This window comes from Cyprinus carpio, chromosome B16 (genome assembly GCF_018340385.1).
Source record: "Cyprinus carpio isolate SPL01 chromosome B16, ASM1834038v1, whole genome shotgun sequence".
In the NCBI taxonomy this organism is placed as follows: Eukaryota; Metazoa; Chordata; class Actinopteri; order Cypriniformes; family Cyprinidae; genus Cyprinus; species Cyprinus carpio.
Window position 1 is genome coordinate 15,919,604 of NC_056612.1, and position 18,568 is coordinate 15,938,171.

At 37.6% G+C, this 18,568-nt stretch overlaps 1 protein-coding gene across 2 annotated transcripts; it reads right to left on the bottom strand.

Moving 5' to 3' along the window:
- Positions 1-1,621: 1,621 nt before the first annotated feature.
- On the bottom strand, positions 1,622-18,354 carry LOC109105980 (transmembrane protein 245-like). 2 transcript variants are annotated; one of them, XM_019119287.2, is made up of 18 exons: positions 17,649-18,354; positions 16,027-16,144; positions 15,826-15,921; positions 15,628-15,750; positions 14,326-14,517; positions 14,075-14,244; positions 12,584-12,607; positions 9,642-9,746; positions 9,439-9,521; positions 9,250-9,340; positions 7,986-8,084; positions 7,773-7,904; positions 7,574-7,696; positions 7,345-7,490; positions 5,268-5,368; positions 3,658-3,832; positions 3,229-3,423; positions 1,622-3,132 (listed from the first exon to the last, which is right to left on the bottom strand). In XM_019119287.2, the coding sequence occupies exons 1-18, from the start codon at positions 18,240-18,242 to the stop codon at positions 3,087-3,089; spliced, it is 2,613 nt and encodes an 870-aa protein (XP_018974832.2). In that variant the 5' UTR covers positions 18,243-18,354; the 3' UTR covers positions 1,622-3,086. The 2 variants fall into 2 exon arrangements, with proteins under 2 accessions (XP_018974832.2, XP_042597016.1); XM_042741082.1 differs by lacking the exon at positions 12,584-12,607.
- Positions 18,355-18,568: the final 214 nt, after the last annotated feature.

An 18,568-nucleotide genomic window follows, 5' to 3' on the forward strand; every position in this document is an offset into this window, starting at 1 on the left:
ATGTTATTTATATAACTCCTATTATTCAATTTTAAAAATGCTTTGATGTGTCAACTTTGAGCATGTAGGAACTTGACTGATCTATGCTAGGAATTTAGAAAAGCATTAGGCTATTACATTTTTAAACAGTTATTTCATTAAAAATAGTTTTTCTTTTGATGTGATAAAAAAACAAAAGCCTCACAAACCAAAGCTGCACGTCTGCTGCTCATTTATCAGATGACAGCCAATCTGCCTTCTCACATTCACTCACACTGCACCCGAGACCGTCAATAGCCCCGTTCAGTGTAATTGAGCAAGAGTGAATGGCAATCGATTTCAATCCCACCTCAATCCTTTCTGAGGTGGCTCAATTTATAGCTCTCTGATATGACAGTGTGAAGAATGGCAGAGAAAGTGTGAACTCATCAGAGGGCATCTGAGGCCAAAGGTAACATTGTATGCAAATAAATCTTGAGCTCAATAACAGTTTAAAGAAAACTAAGTTAATTCCGGTCCTCAAATTTGACTATTTAAAAGGGGTCATGAACTGAGAAATCAAAATTTCTTTGATCTTTTAAGATAAGAGGTCATTGTGCAATTTTATATTTTTTATAAGTTTCAGAACTCTAAACTTTCTTGTTAGTCTAAAAACAGCTGGAACGCGCTACTCTATGATGTGATAGGTGGATAAGCACCACCTCCGCAGAAGATCAACGCCTGCTTCCACATCACTGCATGTTTTTTAGCCCCGCCCACCGATTTGCATGTGTAGTAGGTAATGACAACAGCAACGAATGCAGGTCTGCGCAGAAACCAAACGACAAATTTTATTTAATACATTTTATATTTAATGGAGTTACAGACCACATCAGTAAGGCTTCTGTCCTTTGTTCACTTTACCGCAAATTTGTTTACAATCAAACTGAAAGATGATGCTGTGCCAATATACTGGATTCGACAGTAATGTTTCAAGTTGCAACACAAGTGTGTGAGTAATTGTTTTTATTATGTGATCGCCATTGCTTTGTCTGTTGTTACAGATCATTTGCTATGTAATATTTATGCATTTTTAACCCAGATCACAGCAGCACCTGTGAAGTATGCAGGCTGTCAAACATACACAACATATATCAATCATAGCAATGGCCGTTTACTTCCGAGTCTACAATCCTCCACGCCTATTCAAACAGAGCTTTCTGATGAGGGGGGTCAAAAGAAGGACAGAAAATAGCTTATTACGTCTAAATTATGTTTTTTGATGTAGAAATCTTGATAACGTTATAAGTGGACCTCAGAGAACAGTACAAAATAATAATAAAAAAAGGCTGTTTATGATCCCTTTAACAGTTCTGGGAATTTTTATATCACTCTGCTTGTTTTGAGATATGTCCAGCTGCAGACCCACAGTGCCATACATGACAGCATTTACAGCAGTCAGTCCAGATACCTAAAACTCAAAGAAAAGTTATTATTGATGGACGTGTAATGTGCGCTTTGAACGTCAATCATTTCAACATGACTGTGATAATGGTTTAAGCTCAGCTCAGGAATTGCAGTGGGTTGCAACATCCAATTCCCTAAATGAGCCTGATAAAACACAATTCAATTTTACCAACCAGAAAAACAGCGTACACAGATGTACCCAATTAAAAATTGAATCAGTTTTATTGAAAAATTTTAATAGTGCTGCGTATGAACAAAACAGACATTCAGGCTTTTTGTATTTCACATAAAAAAAAAAAATAAAACCATGCTTTTTTCTTTCACATATAGCTATCACAACAATTGACTATAAATCATATTTCTCTCATTTGGCATGAACCGAAAAAAGTGCATACAAGACTTTTTGAATAACCTTGCCTAAATAAAGTGGAAACAGCAGAGTGAGTACATTATCTATTCAGTGCAATGTATTCAAGCTTGACCTACAGTTTCTCCTATTAACAAGCTGATATCATTTCTGCCAGCAGCATTTGGTCATTTAGCTCTACCTAAAACTGTATCTCGTCTAACTGGTTAAAAGATGATTATTTATAATGTTTAAGCACTGAACAACAGTACTGTATTTACAAAGAGGAATAACCACATGCATTAATACAAAACAGAGATTTTAACATCCTTCCTAAGCAGGAAGCTTTGCAAGAGACGTGAAATAAAATCCATACACATATAGAAATGCATATGTAAGAAAGAGTAGTACATAAACATCGCAATGGACCTTATGCAAATTCAGTCTATAGCCAACACAAACAAAACACTTCATTAAGACGCTTGAGGTAACATAACGTAACGTAAGCTGGTAAAAAAACAAAAATGACAAATACAGAACTGCAGAGATGCAAAAACTCAGACTAGTTTAAGTTAGTTTCACATTGTTATTGTCGAGACAGAATTTGTTCATAAACAAATAAAATCCTCAGCCTGAATAAGGATATTTAAATAGGTCAGCGCTGCTCAGTCCTGACTCTGCAGGAAGGTACGGTAGATCTCCGGGAACAAAGACTGTTTATGTATGAAAACAGAAAGATACTGTATAACACTTTAAACAGGTGTTTAAATAGTAAAATCTCCTTTCATTCAAACAAACTTAACCATTTACATGACAACAATGCCACACACAACCACAATATGGGATAAATAATCAGTACTACCAGATAAACAAAAAATAATCAGTGATCTATAAGCTGAAAACATGCTCCACTGAGTGGGACCCCGGTGGATTGTTACAGTAAAGCACAATGTAAACATAGTATTGTTAGTGTGCTAACTGACGCTAGCATAGTGGCACTGGCATAATTCATCAGTACAGTGCTAGACAACGCACAGGCGTGCTAACTAAACTTTGCACTGGAGTGTGCAAGCGGCATAGCTTTTTTGAGCCCGGTATCCCAGCATTACCCAAATTTAGCATCACAGTGCTAAGTGCTAAATGAACTGTTAGCACAGAGGTCAACATCAAGGGGCATCAATATTCTAAGTGCTATGAGAACCACAGATCTCTTAGGGTGAAGATATTAAAAGAGTGCCCTCTTTTAAAGTGTTTGGGAGACACCAGAGAAGGGGGTGCTGTTAACTAGTGTAACAGGCTGCTGCTCAAACGCCTTTCATTCATCGCTTTTCCTCAGCTGCATTGGGGTTTCTGTGAATGACCTGAGAATAGAAGAGAAAAAGAGTTTGAAAGGTTATTATAATGATTAAGTAGGCTGAAAGCAAATCAAACGATAAACGATAATAGACTGTTATCACCTGTCATGATGTACAGGGAAGTGGCTCTGCACTGGCGTTGGCTGACTGCTGCTAGGGCTCATTAGCATTGCGCTGTAGATGTTGGACGCCACCACCAGTATGCACAGCAGGATTGGCCCAAAGATGGCACCCTCCAAACCTAAATAGTACGCACCACCTGCTACCGCGAGGCCGGTCAGATACGGGTGTCCACCTCTGCATATACACATAATATTAATGCAAATTATTGGAGGGTGTGGTATACAAATATATGCAAACAAAATGAGAACAAATGTTGTTGATAGACACTGACAGATAAAACCAAACACCCAACACACATACTAAAAAACACAATCAAAGAGGAATATTCTGAATAATGACGAAATGGTAAACTGTCCGTTTGGCTGACATTTGGACATCAAAAAATCAAGTAAAAAAAGTCAAACACACCCTGATATATCAGAGTATATGGCCGTGTCTACGAAGTATGTTGGCAGCAGATGGCAGAAGAGCAGCAGCAGAGCTTTGACCCCCTCTGCCTGTGCCAGCCACAAATCCAACACCGCTGGCAGTGCCGCCCAGTACGTCCCCAAAAACGGCACCGCACCTAAGATTGCTGCCATTGCTGCAGAGAGAGACAAAGAGAGACAAAACTGAGAACATAAACTTGGGGTCAGCAAGATTTTTTTAATGTTTAAAGTTGCTTAAGCTCACCAAGGCTGCATTTATTGAATCGAAAATACTATAATATTGGGAAATATTATTACAATTTAAAATAACAGTCTTCTATCTTAATATAATTTAGAATGTTATTTATTTTTGGGATGGCAAAGCTGAATTTTCAGCAGTCATTTACTATTTAATGTAACATTATTCTTCAGAAATTATTCTAATATGCTGATTTGTTTAAGAAAAATTCTTATTATAAATTATAAAAAGCTGAAAATAGACTAGTAATTTTGTGAAAACATGATACATTTTTCCAGAATTCTTAAATGAATAAAAAGTAAAAAAAAACGACAATTTTGAAATAAACATTATAATTTTCCTCACAAAATGAACAATAAGGACTGTTTTACACCACATGCATAATTTTGTCACCTATATTTACAGGATACAGCTTTCACACGGTGTGCATAAGCAGCTGCAGGCAGTTTTAAAGGTGCAGTAGGAAATGCTAACTTTAGCCTGATAGCACTGAACACGAACGTCCCACCCTCCCTGCAAATCTCCGTTCAAAGCCACACCCCCTTTTTTTGCCAAAGTATGCAAATACACATGTTGACAGGCAGGTAGGAAAGTCATTTTGATTGGACAAACATTTCTTGGTCCTACGCCTTCCACAGAATATATAAATTAATGCTGTCAAACGATTAATCACGATTAATTGCATCCAAAATAAAAGTTTTTGTTTATATAATATAAACAAATATATATGTATGTGTACTGTGTTTATTTATTATGTATATATATATACATACACACACATTAAGTATATATTTCAAAAATATTTACATGTATATACATTTATATTATTAGATTTTATATTCTATATAAATATTTAATACATAAACACCATATTTCTTACATATATTTATGCATGTGTTTGTATTTATATATACATAATAAATATACACAGTACACACTCATATATTATGTAAGCAATACATTTTATTTGGGATGCGATTAATCACGATTAATCGTTTGACAGCACTAATATAAATACAGACAAATACATTTGGACCACTTAACTTAATGACTGATGTCAGGGTGTGAAGATACTTTCAACCAGCATAACAAAAAATGTTTCTGAAGACAATCACCTATTGCCCCTTTAACACAGCCATTTTTTATGTAAATTAGATTCGCAACAGACCATACTTATAATGTATTATTAAATATAATAGAAATACTCTAAGACAACATCCAGGAACCTGATATTTTCTGTTCAGAGCTGTATTACAACCACTGCCAGTGTGAACATGCAGAACATGTGGTGTCAAACATGCCTAAGACGGGAAGAGGAGAGTCTTTTATGTCTGTGTTTATTTTAGACTTACCTGAGGGGATGAAGACAATGTTGATGCCAAATATTGTGTGAGTAAGCCAAGTATAAAGGCCATAGAATCCAGCCATCTTCAGAGAGGCATCAAACACACCCCTGTACAGAAAACAGAGTGACACAGAGCAGAAACACAGAGGGCTCTTCTCCCCTCAGTTAGCCTAAAACTGACTGGAGTCAGAGTCAATCAGTTTCTCTGTGATAGCGCTCATGAAAATAGGTCTAATGGAACATCTTTGTGCATTCTGGGTGACGGCAGCATCAGCAAACACACTGAGCTGAGTCAGGAAACAGTGAATTCCTCTCCTCGTTTCACTTTCAAAGCTTCTGACATTGTCTATGAAGGGAAAAGTGTGCTTGTGAATGTAACATTTTTATACAAGCCAATTACATTGAAGTTAATGTAATCATGAAGTTAAGCATCATGCTCAAAGATACCACAGTGCTACAGCAGATCTGTGACCCCATTCATTCTCCATTTTCTGGGTCACCCTTACCTGCATATGAACCCTCCAAATTTTTAACCAGCATATTATTCCCAGTCAATTTCACCCCCATTTCAGTTCCGATCATGATTGCTGTTAAATGATCTGTTCAAATGGGAAAATGGCAGAAAAAGCAGAACAGTCTTGCCCTCTTGTGGTGATAAAGTACAGTATATTTTACTGGCGTTAATGGCCAAGTTCAGCCAATAATCATTTACTCTCCCCAGTATCATTCCAATCCTGTACAAATTTCTTTCTTCTACACAACACAAACAATATATTTTGAAAAAAAAAAAAAAAAAATTCGACCCAAATGACTTTTACTCTATGGAAAAAAAAAAAATTCAAAATATCTAAGAAAGCTAATTATACACATCTGGAATGATATGAGGTTGAGTAAATGACAAGATTTTATTATTATTATTTTTTTATTAAATCTCTATAATATCACATTTCTGCTTCCCTCCTGTATTTATAGACTTCCACTGCAAGTGCATTACAAATTATAGTCTTTGCTTTTACAAACTGATGGATAAGTCAGTTATTGCTAGTGGGGACATGCTTGTATTTTACTTTTAATATCCCTTTAAGGCTGTGGTTCTCAACCAGGGGCCGGGGCCCACTAGTGGGACCTCAGCAAACTTCCAAGGTGGCTGCAGGATGATTTAGGGGTGGGTGATATGGAAAAAATATCATATCACTTATCACAAATATCATTTTTTTTTTTTTAAATCACGATTCACGGTTTTATCACGATTTTTTGTCATTTTTGCAAGTTATCTGAGCATTACAACCAAACGAATTTCCCTATTATTAAGACAAAGTCTTTCAAGGTAACAAAAAAAAAAAAAAGTGGCCGAAGATAAAAATCTCATTATTTTATCTTTGTTATTAAAAAATAAGAACAAATATACACAGTACAACTACACATAATATACAAATAAAACAAACAGTGCTTTATTTTTTTAGGTACAATAGGTGTATTTAGAAGGAGCATTCAAGAAATTGAATGAACAAATATCAAAATAAAACACTTTATAGACTGATTCCTAAAGCTACTGTATTAAAAGTTCTTCGGTCAAGAATAGTAAGTGATTTTTCTCGTTTTGTTGTTTTGTTATCGTTAAAGGAATAGTTCACCCAAAAATAAAAATTCTGTCATCTGTGTCAATTCTGTCAGTGTTTTATTTTTGTACCATCACTTACTCACTCAAAAGTTGTTTTAAACCTGAATGAGCTACTTTCTTCTGCTGAACATAAATGCTATTTTGATGAACGTGGAGAACCAAACAGTTGCTGGTCCACAGTGACTTCGGGTGTACATATGCTCAGAAAAAGCGTACGTCAGAACAGCATGTGAATGAAACGTTTTACCAGCAAGGCTTTAAAGCAGATGCAAATAATGTACTTTTGTGGTTGCAAATAAGTGCAGTGTCCCATATGAGTAACTCTACTGTATACTTATATTATACTTATATTTTTATAGTAACAGCTCTGTTAATATTATATTATACTGAGGGCCTTTGAATATTGTGTTGAACACTAGGAGGTATTTGAGACAAACCAAAGATTCACATGGACATGTTGTACCTGATAGCCTCTTCCACAGACTGTCCTACAATGTTTGAAGAGGGTCCAGGTTGGGAGAGGGGTGTGAGGCTGATAACCCATTTCACAGGTTTATAGTATTCGCCACTGGAGCTCAGCAGGTAAAAAAGTGTGGTCAGGAAAATCACCTATGCATCCAGAAAAACAATGAATATTTAAAACCACCACTAATATCCAATCCAATCAATCAGATTGTGTATGTGTGTATTACCAGAGACAGGGCAAAGTTGAGCAGCGCGGTGCCGCTGTGGAACAGTACGGTGAGCAGCGTGGTTGTTGTGGATATCAGCAAGCCAACATTTCGACTCATCACCACCCACAGAGACTCCAATATCTAGCGCAGACAACTTATTCATCAGTCTGTCAAATAAAGACACTCCCCACCACACACACACACACTGAACCCTTACCGAGAGCAGCGTCTCGATATTCTCCTGAACGAATGAGGCGATGTCCTGCCAGTCCAGTATGTCCCCCAGCCAGCCGTTCGGCCTGTGCATATGTAGCTTGTGTCCACGGTTTCGTCCAGAGTGAGTCATGTTCTACAACACAAAAACACAGACTGGAATACAACAAACAACAAGACAGGGAGTGTGTGTAACTGAGTAAGGTTTTGTTATTACCTTCACAATCCAGGACTGATAGAGACGGTCCCACAGCTCCAGAACTTGTTTCTCAATCACAGCCGTGTTGTTTACTTTATCACCCAGCATCTTATGAAGCTACAATATACACACATACTAAAAATCATTCACATACTGTAATAAATTATTAACTCAGCTTTACAGAGACATACTGTAAAACATAAAATGGTTTAAGGCATGGATATAAAATTTGATTTATAGATTTAATTTCATAATTAAATTACTTATTATTTCACTATTTTTTTTTTCATGTTTAATGAAAATGCAATTACTATACCTCTGAAACAACTTTTTAAACCCTACTGTGAATACCTTTATGATTTTTGTCGTTGTAACTAACCAAGACGGGTCACATTTAAATATGCACATCCAAGTTATTGTACACTTGTAGTGTACTTAAAATCTTAAAAGTATGTTTTTAAAAACTGTACTTGCAGCTAATATAATTGAAATAAATTAAATAAAAGACCACTTAAGTTGACTTGAAAAGAGGACATTTGTAATAATGTCAAAGTAAAATATTTGCTGTAACGTACATTTTAAATCATGTTTTAATAATCTGAAGTGTGTTATTCGATGTTTTAAATGTACTCAATTGCAGCTTCATCATTACAAATATATTTAAATACATGACAAACAGGTTTCAAGAGATTAAAATAAATTTTAGTACAATATAGTGTCAGTACATTCAGAAGTACACTTTAACAGTATTCAAGGACAAAATAAGTAATTAAGAATTTACATACAGTATAAAGATGTACCCTAAAGTTTGGCAAATTAAATTAAATATATTTAAGCTATAATATATTTTTATTTAATTGCAATTAACATGCAATTAAGTGTCCAAAGACATTAAATTCAGCACACACTTATGTATATATTTTTAAATATTATTTCCATAATTACTAATCTTTTTTAAAAGCAGCATATGCTAAAGTTCTCTTCTTTTCTATAAGGCCGTATTCAAAATAACGCAAACAACATTTTGAGGGCAATGGCACATGACAACACTTTCAGTGAATAACTTGCAGTTGGTTTCACTCCCAAAGCAATCATATTACTACAGAAGTCTTGGAATATAGCCCAGGATTCATATGAATTACTTTTATGGTACTTGTAATGTTGCTTTTTTGTCATTTCTCAGCCCTTGGTCACCATTCGCGTTCGTTTTATCTATCTCTTCAAATGTTATGAATGTTGTTCCATTTAATCTTCAACAGCACTGTCACCTCTTAACTCTGACCTTATGTGTGATCCATTCTCTCCCATGTTGGTAAACATTTGTGGCAGCAGAGTTTAGAGCCTTCTGGACAACTTGGGCCTCTGGGAGCCAACTACACAACACACACACACACACACAAATAGTCAATTGCGCAACATTTCGAGAAGATTCCTAACTTCCAGTGTAAGATAAGGGTGTGTTTCAGCTTACTTGGCCCACTCTGGGTGGTTGGACACGGTCTCGTTGATCAAGTTACTGGTGACCTCTATGATATGAACACTCTCTTGGTGCACCTGTGAACAAAAATACAATTGGTGAGAGATGATGTGTTTGGAGCGTGGGATCAGTCACGGATCACGTCCGTCACGCAGTGGAATAATCAGCCCAAGGACAGTGGTTTGGAAAGACGGTACCATAGCTGTGAGCAGCAAGGCCATGAGCAGTGTGCCAGTTACCAGCAGGAAGATAATGAAAATACTGATCAGCTTATCCAAAGAGCGCTCCAGCCACACTATCATCTGCAAAGAAGGAGAGAAAGAGAGTTCAGTTTCAACAAAACAGATCTGATCATTCATGCAAGTGTGTGACAACACAGAAACCTGCTTCCCTCTGCCAAACCTGAGGAACAATCTTGTGTTCTTTGGTTATGAACACCTTAAAGTAAAATGCTCACCTCTTTCAGTGAAACAATAAAGTTTACCCAACAAGGAAAAATATCATCTTTGTGTATTTCTCAAATTATTTAAAGTGTTCTCAAGTCATGCAATTGCACTGTGTGAGGAAGAGACAGAAATAAGATTAATGGGGTGGTTGACTGCTTTTTTCTAAGCTTGATTGTGTTTATGGGATGCAGTCTAACGTGTGTTAATATGTCATTTAAAAAAAAAAAAAAAATCCAAAAACGTCACGCCCCTCAGCCTCGCCCCCTTTGTTGCATGTTCCCAGGGGCGGGGTTTATGTAAATTTCAGGGTTTGTGATGTCACCAACCCAGGAAGTAACTCTTTGTAGTCCCTACCAGCAGTAACTGTAGGCATTAAACTGCCATACCTTTAAAAGACAGTATCTCTGTTTGTTCATGCTCAAACACTAACATTACACTTTACCTAAAGTTAAAAAAAATTACATCACCATCAACCACCCCTTAAAAATAACATTATGGGGTGAAGTTTCCCTTTAAAAACTTAACAGAAGTTCAGTTATGCAGCCTAATTTGCGTTTTTAGACATTACCCTGTGAAAATATTAATAGTAAACATCATGATAAAAACTCACAAATGTAACTGACTCATAAGCCAAAATCATGCTGACGTTCCTTTTTAAACCACTCTGATAACTGCTAACTTGTTGGATGACTAAGCAAGACTATCTGCTGAGTAAATGAGCAAACAGCACCGCTGATAATCATCTAGTCAGGAAACAGTGAGGGTTTGTAAACAGGAGGAGGTGCATATATTTTTGTTTTTGGCAGGTGGACTCGGTTTCTCTGCTCACCCAGCTTCTGTTGGCCCTGCGGGCGGCACTTGCATGTCTAATCCTGTTCTCTGGTTCCGTTAGTGCTAAATGTTAACATCACACACAAACCTGGTAATGTTGATTACAGATTAGTTGATTACGGATGAGTTTACACTGTGAAGAAAACTGAAAAAAAAAAAAAGACTAAAAGAAAAGAATTACTCCTTCTCTAAGACTAATATGCAGTTTAAAAGCAATGCTGGCAAATGCTGCAGGATTCCTGAGGGGAGGGACATACTATCAGACCTGAAAATAACTTCTTCACCATCTGCTCCTGAAGAGCTACAGTCAGACTCTTCTTAATCTGACACAACCCATGAGATGCTACTGTACATGGAACATTTACAACGGCATACAGCAGAAAACATACAAACAACAAAAACAATAAAACTATTTGGAACTTTGTAATGTTTTGAAATCTAATTTATTCCTGTGATGGCAAAGTTGAATTTTCAGCATCCATTAATCCAGTCTTCAGCATCACAAGATCCTTCAGAAATCTTTTTAATATACTCAAGAAACATTTACTATTAACATTGTTCCCCAAAAAAGTAAAATACTTCCACACACTCTCAAAAAACAAAACATCACAAGCAAAATGAAAACAGTGTAAGCAATTTATTAAAAAATTAAAATAAAAAAAAATCATCAAGGCAAACATTTCGGTCACATGTTGACCATTTCAATGCCAAGCTCTAAATCTGATGTATATTATCCATTGATTTAAATGTACACATTGTGGTCATTTTTTCCCCTTCTTTATTACTTTATATTTTTATATTATATAGATCATTATGTTGAATAACGGAATATTTTTTTTTTTTTTTATATCAGCGCTGGTTCTGATTGATCATGTGATCTCCTAAATCATCATGTAATTTCTTAAATCAAGATGGCTCCTAGTTCCAACATTGTTAGCTTGGCATTGAAAAAGGTCAACATGTGACCGGAACATTTGCCTTGTTTTTTTTTCAGTAAATTGCTTACACTGCTTCTATCTCGCTTGTGACTTTTTGATTTTTGAGCGTGTGCAGACTTTTTTCAAATATTTTACTTTTTTGGGAAACTTTCTTGTTCTACGCACCTCGGTTGGATTGTTTTGAAAGTGCGGTGAGTCTCTGGCTGTTTTTCTATTATTGTTGAAACCATGAAAGCAATTTTTAAAGATTCTTCAATAAATAGGAAGTTCAAAAGAACAGCATTTATTTGAAATAGAAACAGTTTCAACACTGTCATTTTTAATCAATTTAATTAGGCCTATGTAGTGTGCATAGTTTCCTATGTAGAGCGCTGCAAATCTCTCACTCCTCAGATTATCACTTCTACCTTCGAAGGGCAGTAGGCAGCTCACTAGTTCTTGGAGCAAAGCTTGTGTGTCTACTTAGAACCAAACCGAAGGAAACCCCTTTACCAACCCGCCCACACTGAAATACTCAGCAACGCCACCAGCTTTGGTCTCAACAGACCAAAGCATCCCTTCACCCAAACCTCCGTTCCCACTGTCTGTTCTCCTCCTGCATGCATCTCACACACTCTGAAGGCAACCAGCCCAACACATCTAGAGCTGTGGAACTGACCGTGGACTTCCTCAGGGTTTTGTTCTGCATTTTTCTGACAGTTAGTACGTCAGCATTTCAATCACATCCAGAGTCACACGCTCCTTTCCACAGCACAAACAGGCATAAGCCAATGAGCGAAGCGGAGCTCAAAGATGGAGGGGTGAAGTGGAGAGGGGGAAAGCATCACTCCAAAGCTTTTAATGGGAGCGCACACTGTCATTCTTTCATTCTCTTCCCCTTTGTTCTTTCTTTCTCTTATATACCTGCCAGCACAAATAATTTACCTGCTTGTTAAGCCAATGCCAGAGCTTTGTGGAGGGAGACAGAGAGACAAACGGTTATTAGAAACAACCAATCAGAATGCAGGAAAGCAACAAACATCAACGTGGTTTCAAGGCAAAAACAGAACAAGACCAGATGGTGAAATTACAAGAAGAGATTCATATTGAACAATAAAGGCCTTTATCAGGGACAAAAGAAATATCTGCTTTGGTTGTCCTCTTGTGAGTGTCCTCATCTTTTTTTTTTTACCTTCTTTTATTCTTGTGTGCAAATCGGTGGGCGGGACTAAACAGGGAGTGATGTAGAAGCAGGCGTTGACCTTCTTCTGTGGAGGCGGTGTTTAGCCACACTATTACATCATAAAGTGGCACATTCCACATCCTGTCTTTTTGGCAGATTGGCTTCAATGTAAACTTTTTTTAGCCTTACGAAAAAGTTTTGGGTTCTGAAACTCACAGAATGTTTTTATATATATATCAAAAGATCAAGGGAATTATGATTCCTCAGTTAATGACCCCTTGAAATGGACTTCTGATTGGAATTTTCCACTGAGATGAAACTCACAACTCACAGCAAATGTATGTCTTGGATTGCTTGTGTAATTTATATCATTGAAGGTCAGATTATATTTCTTACAATTTGATTGAAGTCATGTATTATGTTGTAGTTCCTTGTTAAGTCAGCAGTTACCAGCTAGTAACAGTTCAATGTTCTCAAGCTAATGTTACTCTCATTTGCTTCTTGGTGAGTGGTAATTTTGGAGCCTGCATGTTTTCAGTACATTTGCTCATAAGAGCATGTGGGACTCAGCATGCTAAAGAATGAGAGAAGGCAAAACTAGGTTACTCTACTGGATTACTATGGGGTCAGGGAGGAGTGGGCAAATGCTTTCTTAGAAGTGTAGGATTTCATCTAGACTGACTGCAACAGTGGGCTTTCATTCTCTTTAGACCAAACCCATTAAAATGAAAGTGACATTGGCATGAGTTGGTCTTAAGTTGACTTCCTCATGTCACAAACCTCAAACAATAGACGGAAAAAACAACAATTACCAAATCACTGTGCACAGACTAAAAATAGTTACTCTTGATTTGAGCTAAGTGCTGATTTGAGAGACAGGAAATATGTACCAACTATTAGGTTAATAACATTTCCTTATAGAATTACTCGCGCACATTGAAAACACATTCTGGTGAACATTCGTTTAGCTCCCAAATGCCTCTACAAGTAATGATATAAACAGAAACATCCACATCTGTCCTTCATAGCTTTTATTCTGTCAGTTATGAATACTTCTTGTCTTAGTCGTGTGAAAAAAAGAGAATTAGCAAGCCACAACCACATTCAGTTCCTCTTTGTAATCACAGATCTGTCACCTCCAGAAATAAATGTGCGCATGTGTCGACAACTACCAGCAGGCAAGTGTTGTGAAGGACAGTGTGTCAGCAGACAGGGGAGTGCTTTTGTGTGTGTGTATCTATACAAGACATTACCTTAGTGTCGACCCGAAGCAAGAACTGAGCAAGGCCTTTGATCGGTCCAGGCAGCAGAGCATCCTGTCTGTCTTTGACAAACTTCTCAGAAGCGGCCCACCATTTCAATAGAGTCCGCCCAATGAAGTCCTTCATCCCGAAATGGACAAACATCTTCTTCAGTACCCAAACTGGAAAATATAACACCCATTCATGAAACCATGCATACTATCCCACACTTGTGACCTGAGGAACATGAACACAAAATTTACCAGCAACAGGGATGGGAAGTAACTGTAAGATCCAGAGGTTGAGCCAGATCTGCACCAGCACTATAGCCCACGCAAGCAGCACAAAGTAAATATCGCTGGCCTTCTCTTTGGGCTGGATTCCCCTGAACTCTAGTCTGCTATGCCGCCGAGATGAGTGAATGCTAAAGAGTCTCTTCGGGGGGTCCATTGCTTCTGTGAGGGGAAGAAGAAATCTTTACTGATGATGATAGAATTGTTGTTGCCTTACAGGAATTTCCAACCTCAGTACCTCAATACCTTGAAAAATACTGACATTTGATACAATTTTCGATGCCACAAGAAAAAAAACTGCATAACATTTGATCAGTATCTGAGTGAATTTACTTTTGACCATAAAGTATTTTTTATCAACTGAAACTGTCAGAAATTCCTCAGGTCTGATAGCTCTAAGTGGATTTCTATACTACTACTACTAATAATAATAATAAGAAAAAATTAATAGTATATTAAAAAGTATAGTAAAAAAAATAATAGTTTATTAATTATTTTACTTTACGCTACAGTACAATTACAATAAAGAGCTGGTGGAAAACTGTAAGGAAGGCTATTACTATGAAAACAGGCTTACAAAGGCTTCTCAGTACAAATCTAGTAAAATGTTGTAATCATATGTCCACAGAAAGGTTGGAAATTTAATTAATGTAAAAACAAAATTTAACTGGAGAACACTGTGCTCCTAAAATCTATGTTTAAAGGGATAGTTCATTTACTCACCCTCATGTCGCTCCAAACCTGTATGAGTTTCTTTCTTGTGCTGAACATAAAAAGATTTTGAAGAATGCCCGTAATCGAAAAAGTTGATGTTCTCCATTGACTTCCATAGTATTTATTTCCCTATATGGAAGTCATTTGGGACCAACAACTTTTTGGTCCTTCAAAATTCTTTAAAATATATTTTCTTTGCGTTCAACATAAGATAGAAATTCATACAGGTTTGGAACAACATGAGGGTGAGTAAATGACGACAATGAAAAACTATTTCTTTAATTCACAGCAAATGCAGAAATCAGCTCTGAGACACTAAAAACACTGGAGCTTCTCATATGTGAAAGAAAACAGTGCCATGCTTCACTCTGAAACATGCAGCAAAATAGACTATATGCTTATTAAATAAAAATGCACACACTTCTGAAAGTCAGTCATAACCTGACCCACGCAAAATCTTGCACATTTAAATAATTTCTGCAGAATTCCACAGATTCTCCCTCTACATGAATTTGAATTAACTCAGCAAAAGTGGTCTGTTATCTTTTTTTGTGTCACCTTTGGATGGTTCTTTGGTGCTCTTCTCTTCCTGGATCTTTTCAGCATGGCTGACGTTACTGCAGGAGATTGCCATGAAGATTGTATTAGCAGCAAAGGAGAGCACCTGACCAGAGAGCTCACCTACACATAGAGAAGAGAGGAGTAAGAGTCAGAGGACATCAAGAACAGAGGTAAATCAAGTGAGGGCCTCTTCACCTTTCCCTGGAACCGCAGGCTTCTCTTGAGAACCCACTATTAGCAGTAACACCACCACCACAAACACAGGCACACGCCAAGACCCTGTCAGGGAAACTGGGAAAAAGAGAGGATTTTTAGCATTCCTTCATTGACAGGATTGTAGGTCTATACTAAAACCCAAACAGAGCCATTCACCGGTTCAAAACAGAAAGGTCTTACCAAGGTAGAAAATAAGTGCTGCCCATACAGGCACAGACAGTGTACGCAAGTAACCTTCCATGCTAGGTGTCCATTTAAACGCCACAGCCAACACGTAGCCCATAACTAAAGTGCCAACCTGAGAAAGAGAAAGACAGAGAACATATGGGCATCTCTGGTAACAACTGTGCCTGCACCAAACATTTGCCACCGATCTATTTATAATCACAAAAACCCTCAGTATGTTCACAGCCCTCACAGGCACTGCGAGGGTGATATCAACACGTACTTCAATTAAGTGGGTCAAAGGAATTGTTTTACCAAATAAGAAAGTCTGTCATAATTGTCAAACAAATGATATAGTTTATCATTTTCTCCTTCCTGTTCTTTTAAAATAGAGCCAGTTTCCCTGCCAGCGTCTTGAATAAATTTTTCTTGTTATTAGGTGATCACAAGGTTCTGCTGGATGGGGATTTTAGGGGCAAATAACAAATTAGACTAATAATAGACATCGCATGACATGTTATAAATTAAGCACTAGAGAGAACTAAACAATCAGATACTGTGGTAATTAAATTGAATGTCATGGTGAAATTGAGTCCTTTAGAGTTCTTGTAACCTTTAGAAGAACTTAAAATATGTCTTATGATCTATCATCTGGCCTGTGTGTGTAGCCTACGGGACATATTTTTAGCATCTTGGGATGTCATGCTCCAGTTCCCATTCATATACTAAACATCAGTTCTAGGTATGCTGACACTTCACGTGGACAGTTATGTTCATGAATACTTTTCTATACAAACATATTTGCATATGGTTAGGTTATCCAAAGCCAGATGTGGTAATACAGAGGTTGACAGATTTGCAATGTAAATATATGATTTTCTAATGGATGAAAGAGAGACAGAATGGGACACCCCATGATCGTGCTCGACACTGACAGAAAATTATTTAGCTTTAAACACTATATGATATATGTGACCCTGGACCACAAAACCAGTCATAATGGTCAAATTTTTGATATTGCAATTTATTCATCATCTGAATAAATAAGCTTTCCATTGATGTATGGTTTGTTAGGATAGGACAATATTTTGGCTGAGATATGACTATTTGAAAATCTGGAATCTGAGGGTGCAAAAAAATCCAAATATTAAGAAAATCGCATTTAAAGTCATCCAAATGAAGTTCTTCGCAATGCATATTACTAATCAGAAATTAAGTTTTGATATATTTATGTTAGGAAATTTACAAAATATCTTAATGGAGCATGATCTTTACTTAACATCCTAACGATTTTTTTGCATAAAAGAAACATTTATCAGTTTGACCCATACACTGTATTGTTGACTATTGCTACAAATATACCCCTGCTAATTAAGACAGGTTTTGTGGTCCAGGGGGTCACATACAGTATATATGGCTCTATATATTATAATACCAAACTTTGTTGCAAAATGTAAGTTTCAAACAATTATGAATGTTATAAAAGTATCATTACTAAATGTACATAAATTCATTCATTATTCTGTTATCTAAGTAGGAATGAAGTTCTAAGTCCCTATCCCACCAGTTACCGCTCTACCACCTGCGCATTGTCTGACAGGAGGCGTGTCTCTGTCCCATTCAAAGACAGAACTCACCCACGCCGCGCTGAAACAATCCAGGCCGAGACAGATGACCGTACAGACGTGACTGAGGATCACCTGCATGCCAATCACGCTCCAGAACAGATAGAGGAAATAAAGCAGGGGTACACCGGCCCCAACTGCCAGCAGTACATTGAGCCGATCTAAGACCAGTCCTCCCAGAGTTTCCACCCCGTAGTTCACGCACCACACCGGCACCAACAGAGTCCCAACCACTATCGGTGTGCCGCTGTCATGCAGGCTGCTGAGCCAGGAGCGGCCGAGGCGGGCGAGCGAGTATTTGAAGGGGTGCAGGAAAGTGCCGCACAGCACCGCCCAAAGCAGCGGACGCAGAAAAGCCTCCAGGATGAAATAGACCAACACCGCCGCTCCGCAACAGATCGCCACGAAGATCATCGCTCCCGTGTTATAGAAGGCCTGTTTGATGTTTTTGTCGAACTTTAGGGACGTCTGCTGGCTCAGTAGGTGGCTCACCATCCCGACTGCTGGCTGGACGGTCTCGCTGAACGAGACGTAGTGTGGCCGGCTGGTGCGCGGGGTGTCCGGCTCGGTGGCCTCGCCTGGACCAGGGTCCTCTGTGTCTGCCATGCTCGCTGGCGTCGCTCGGTTTCAGTCCGGAGGATCCACCACATAAGGAACTGCGGGCTGGGCAAAGAGTGACGTAGCGTGTAGGATGAAGTCTGGGAAATGTAGTGAAGTTACTGTGTTTTACAGCCTACCACCCTTGTTTTTTATTTTAATGTAGCCTAGGTGCTGGTGGTTCCTTTTTTTTAAGGGATAGTTCACCCAAAATTAGAATTGTCAACATTTACTTGCCATCATGCGGTTCCCTATAATACAGTTAGAAGTCTTATGTAACCAAAACATCTACTATAATGAAATGGTTAACAGTGCTCTTCAAAAAAAATTATTTT

Bases quoted from the DNA above. Each gene is read 5' to 3' on its own strand.
- LOC109105980 (XM_019119287.2), bottom strand. From the start codon at position 18,242: ATGGCAGACACAGAGGACCCTGGTCCAGGCGAGGCCACCGAGCCGGAC. The intron at 16,145-17,648 runs GTGAGTTCTGTC...TCTCTTTCTCAG, and splicing joins ATTGTTTCAGCGCGGCGTGG to GTTGGCACTTTAGTTATGGG. The intron at 12,608-14,074 runs GTAATGTCTTGT...CCCTCCACAAAG, and splicing joins TGCTTCGGGTCGACACTAAG to CTCTGGCATTGGCTTAACAA.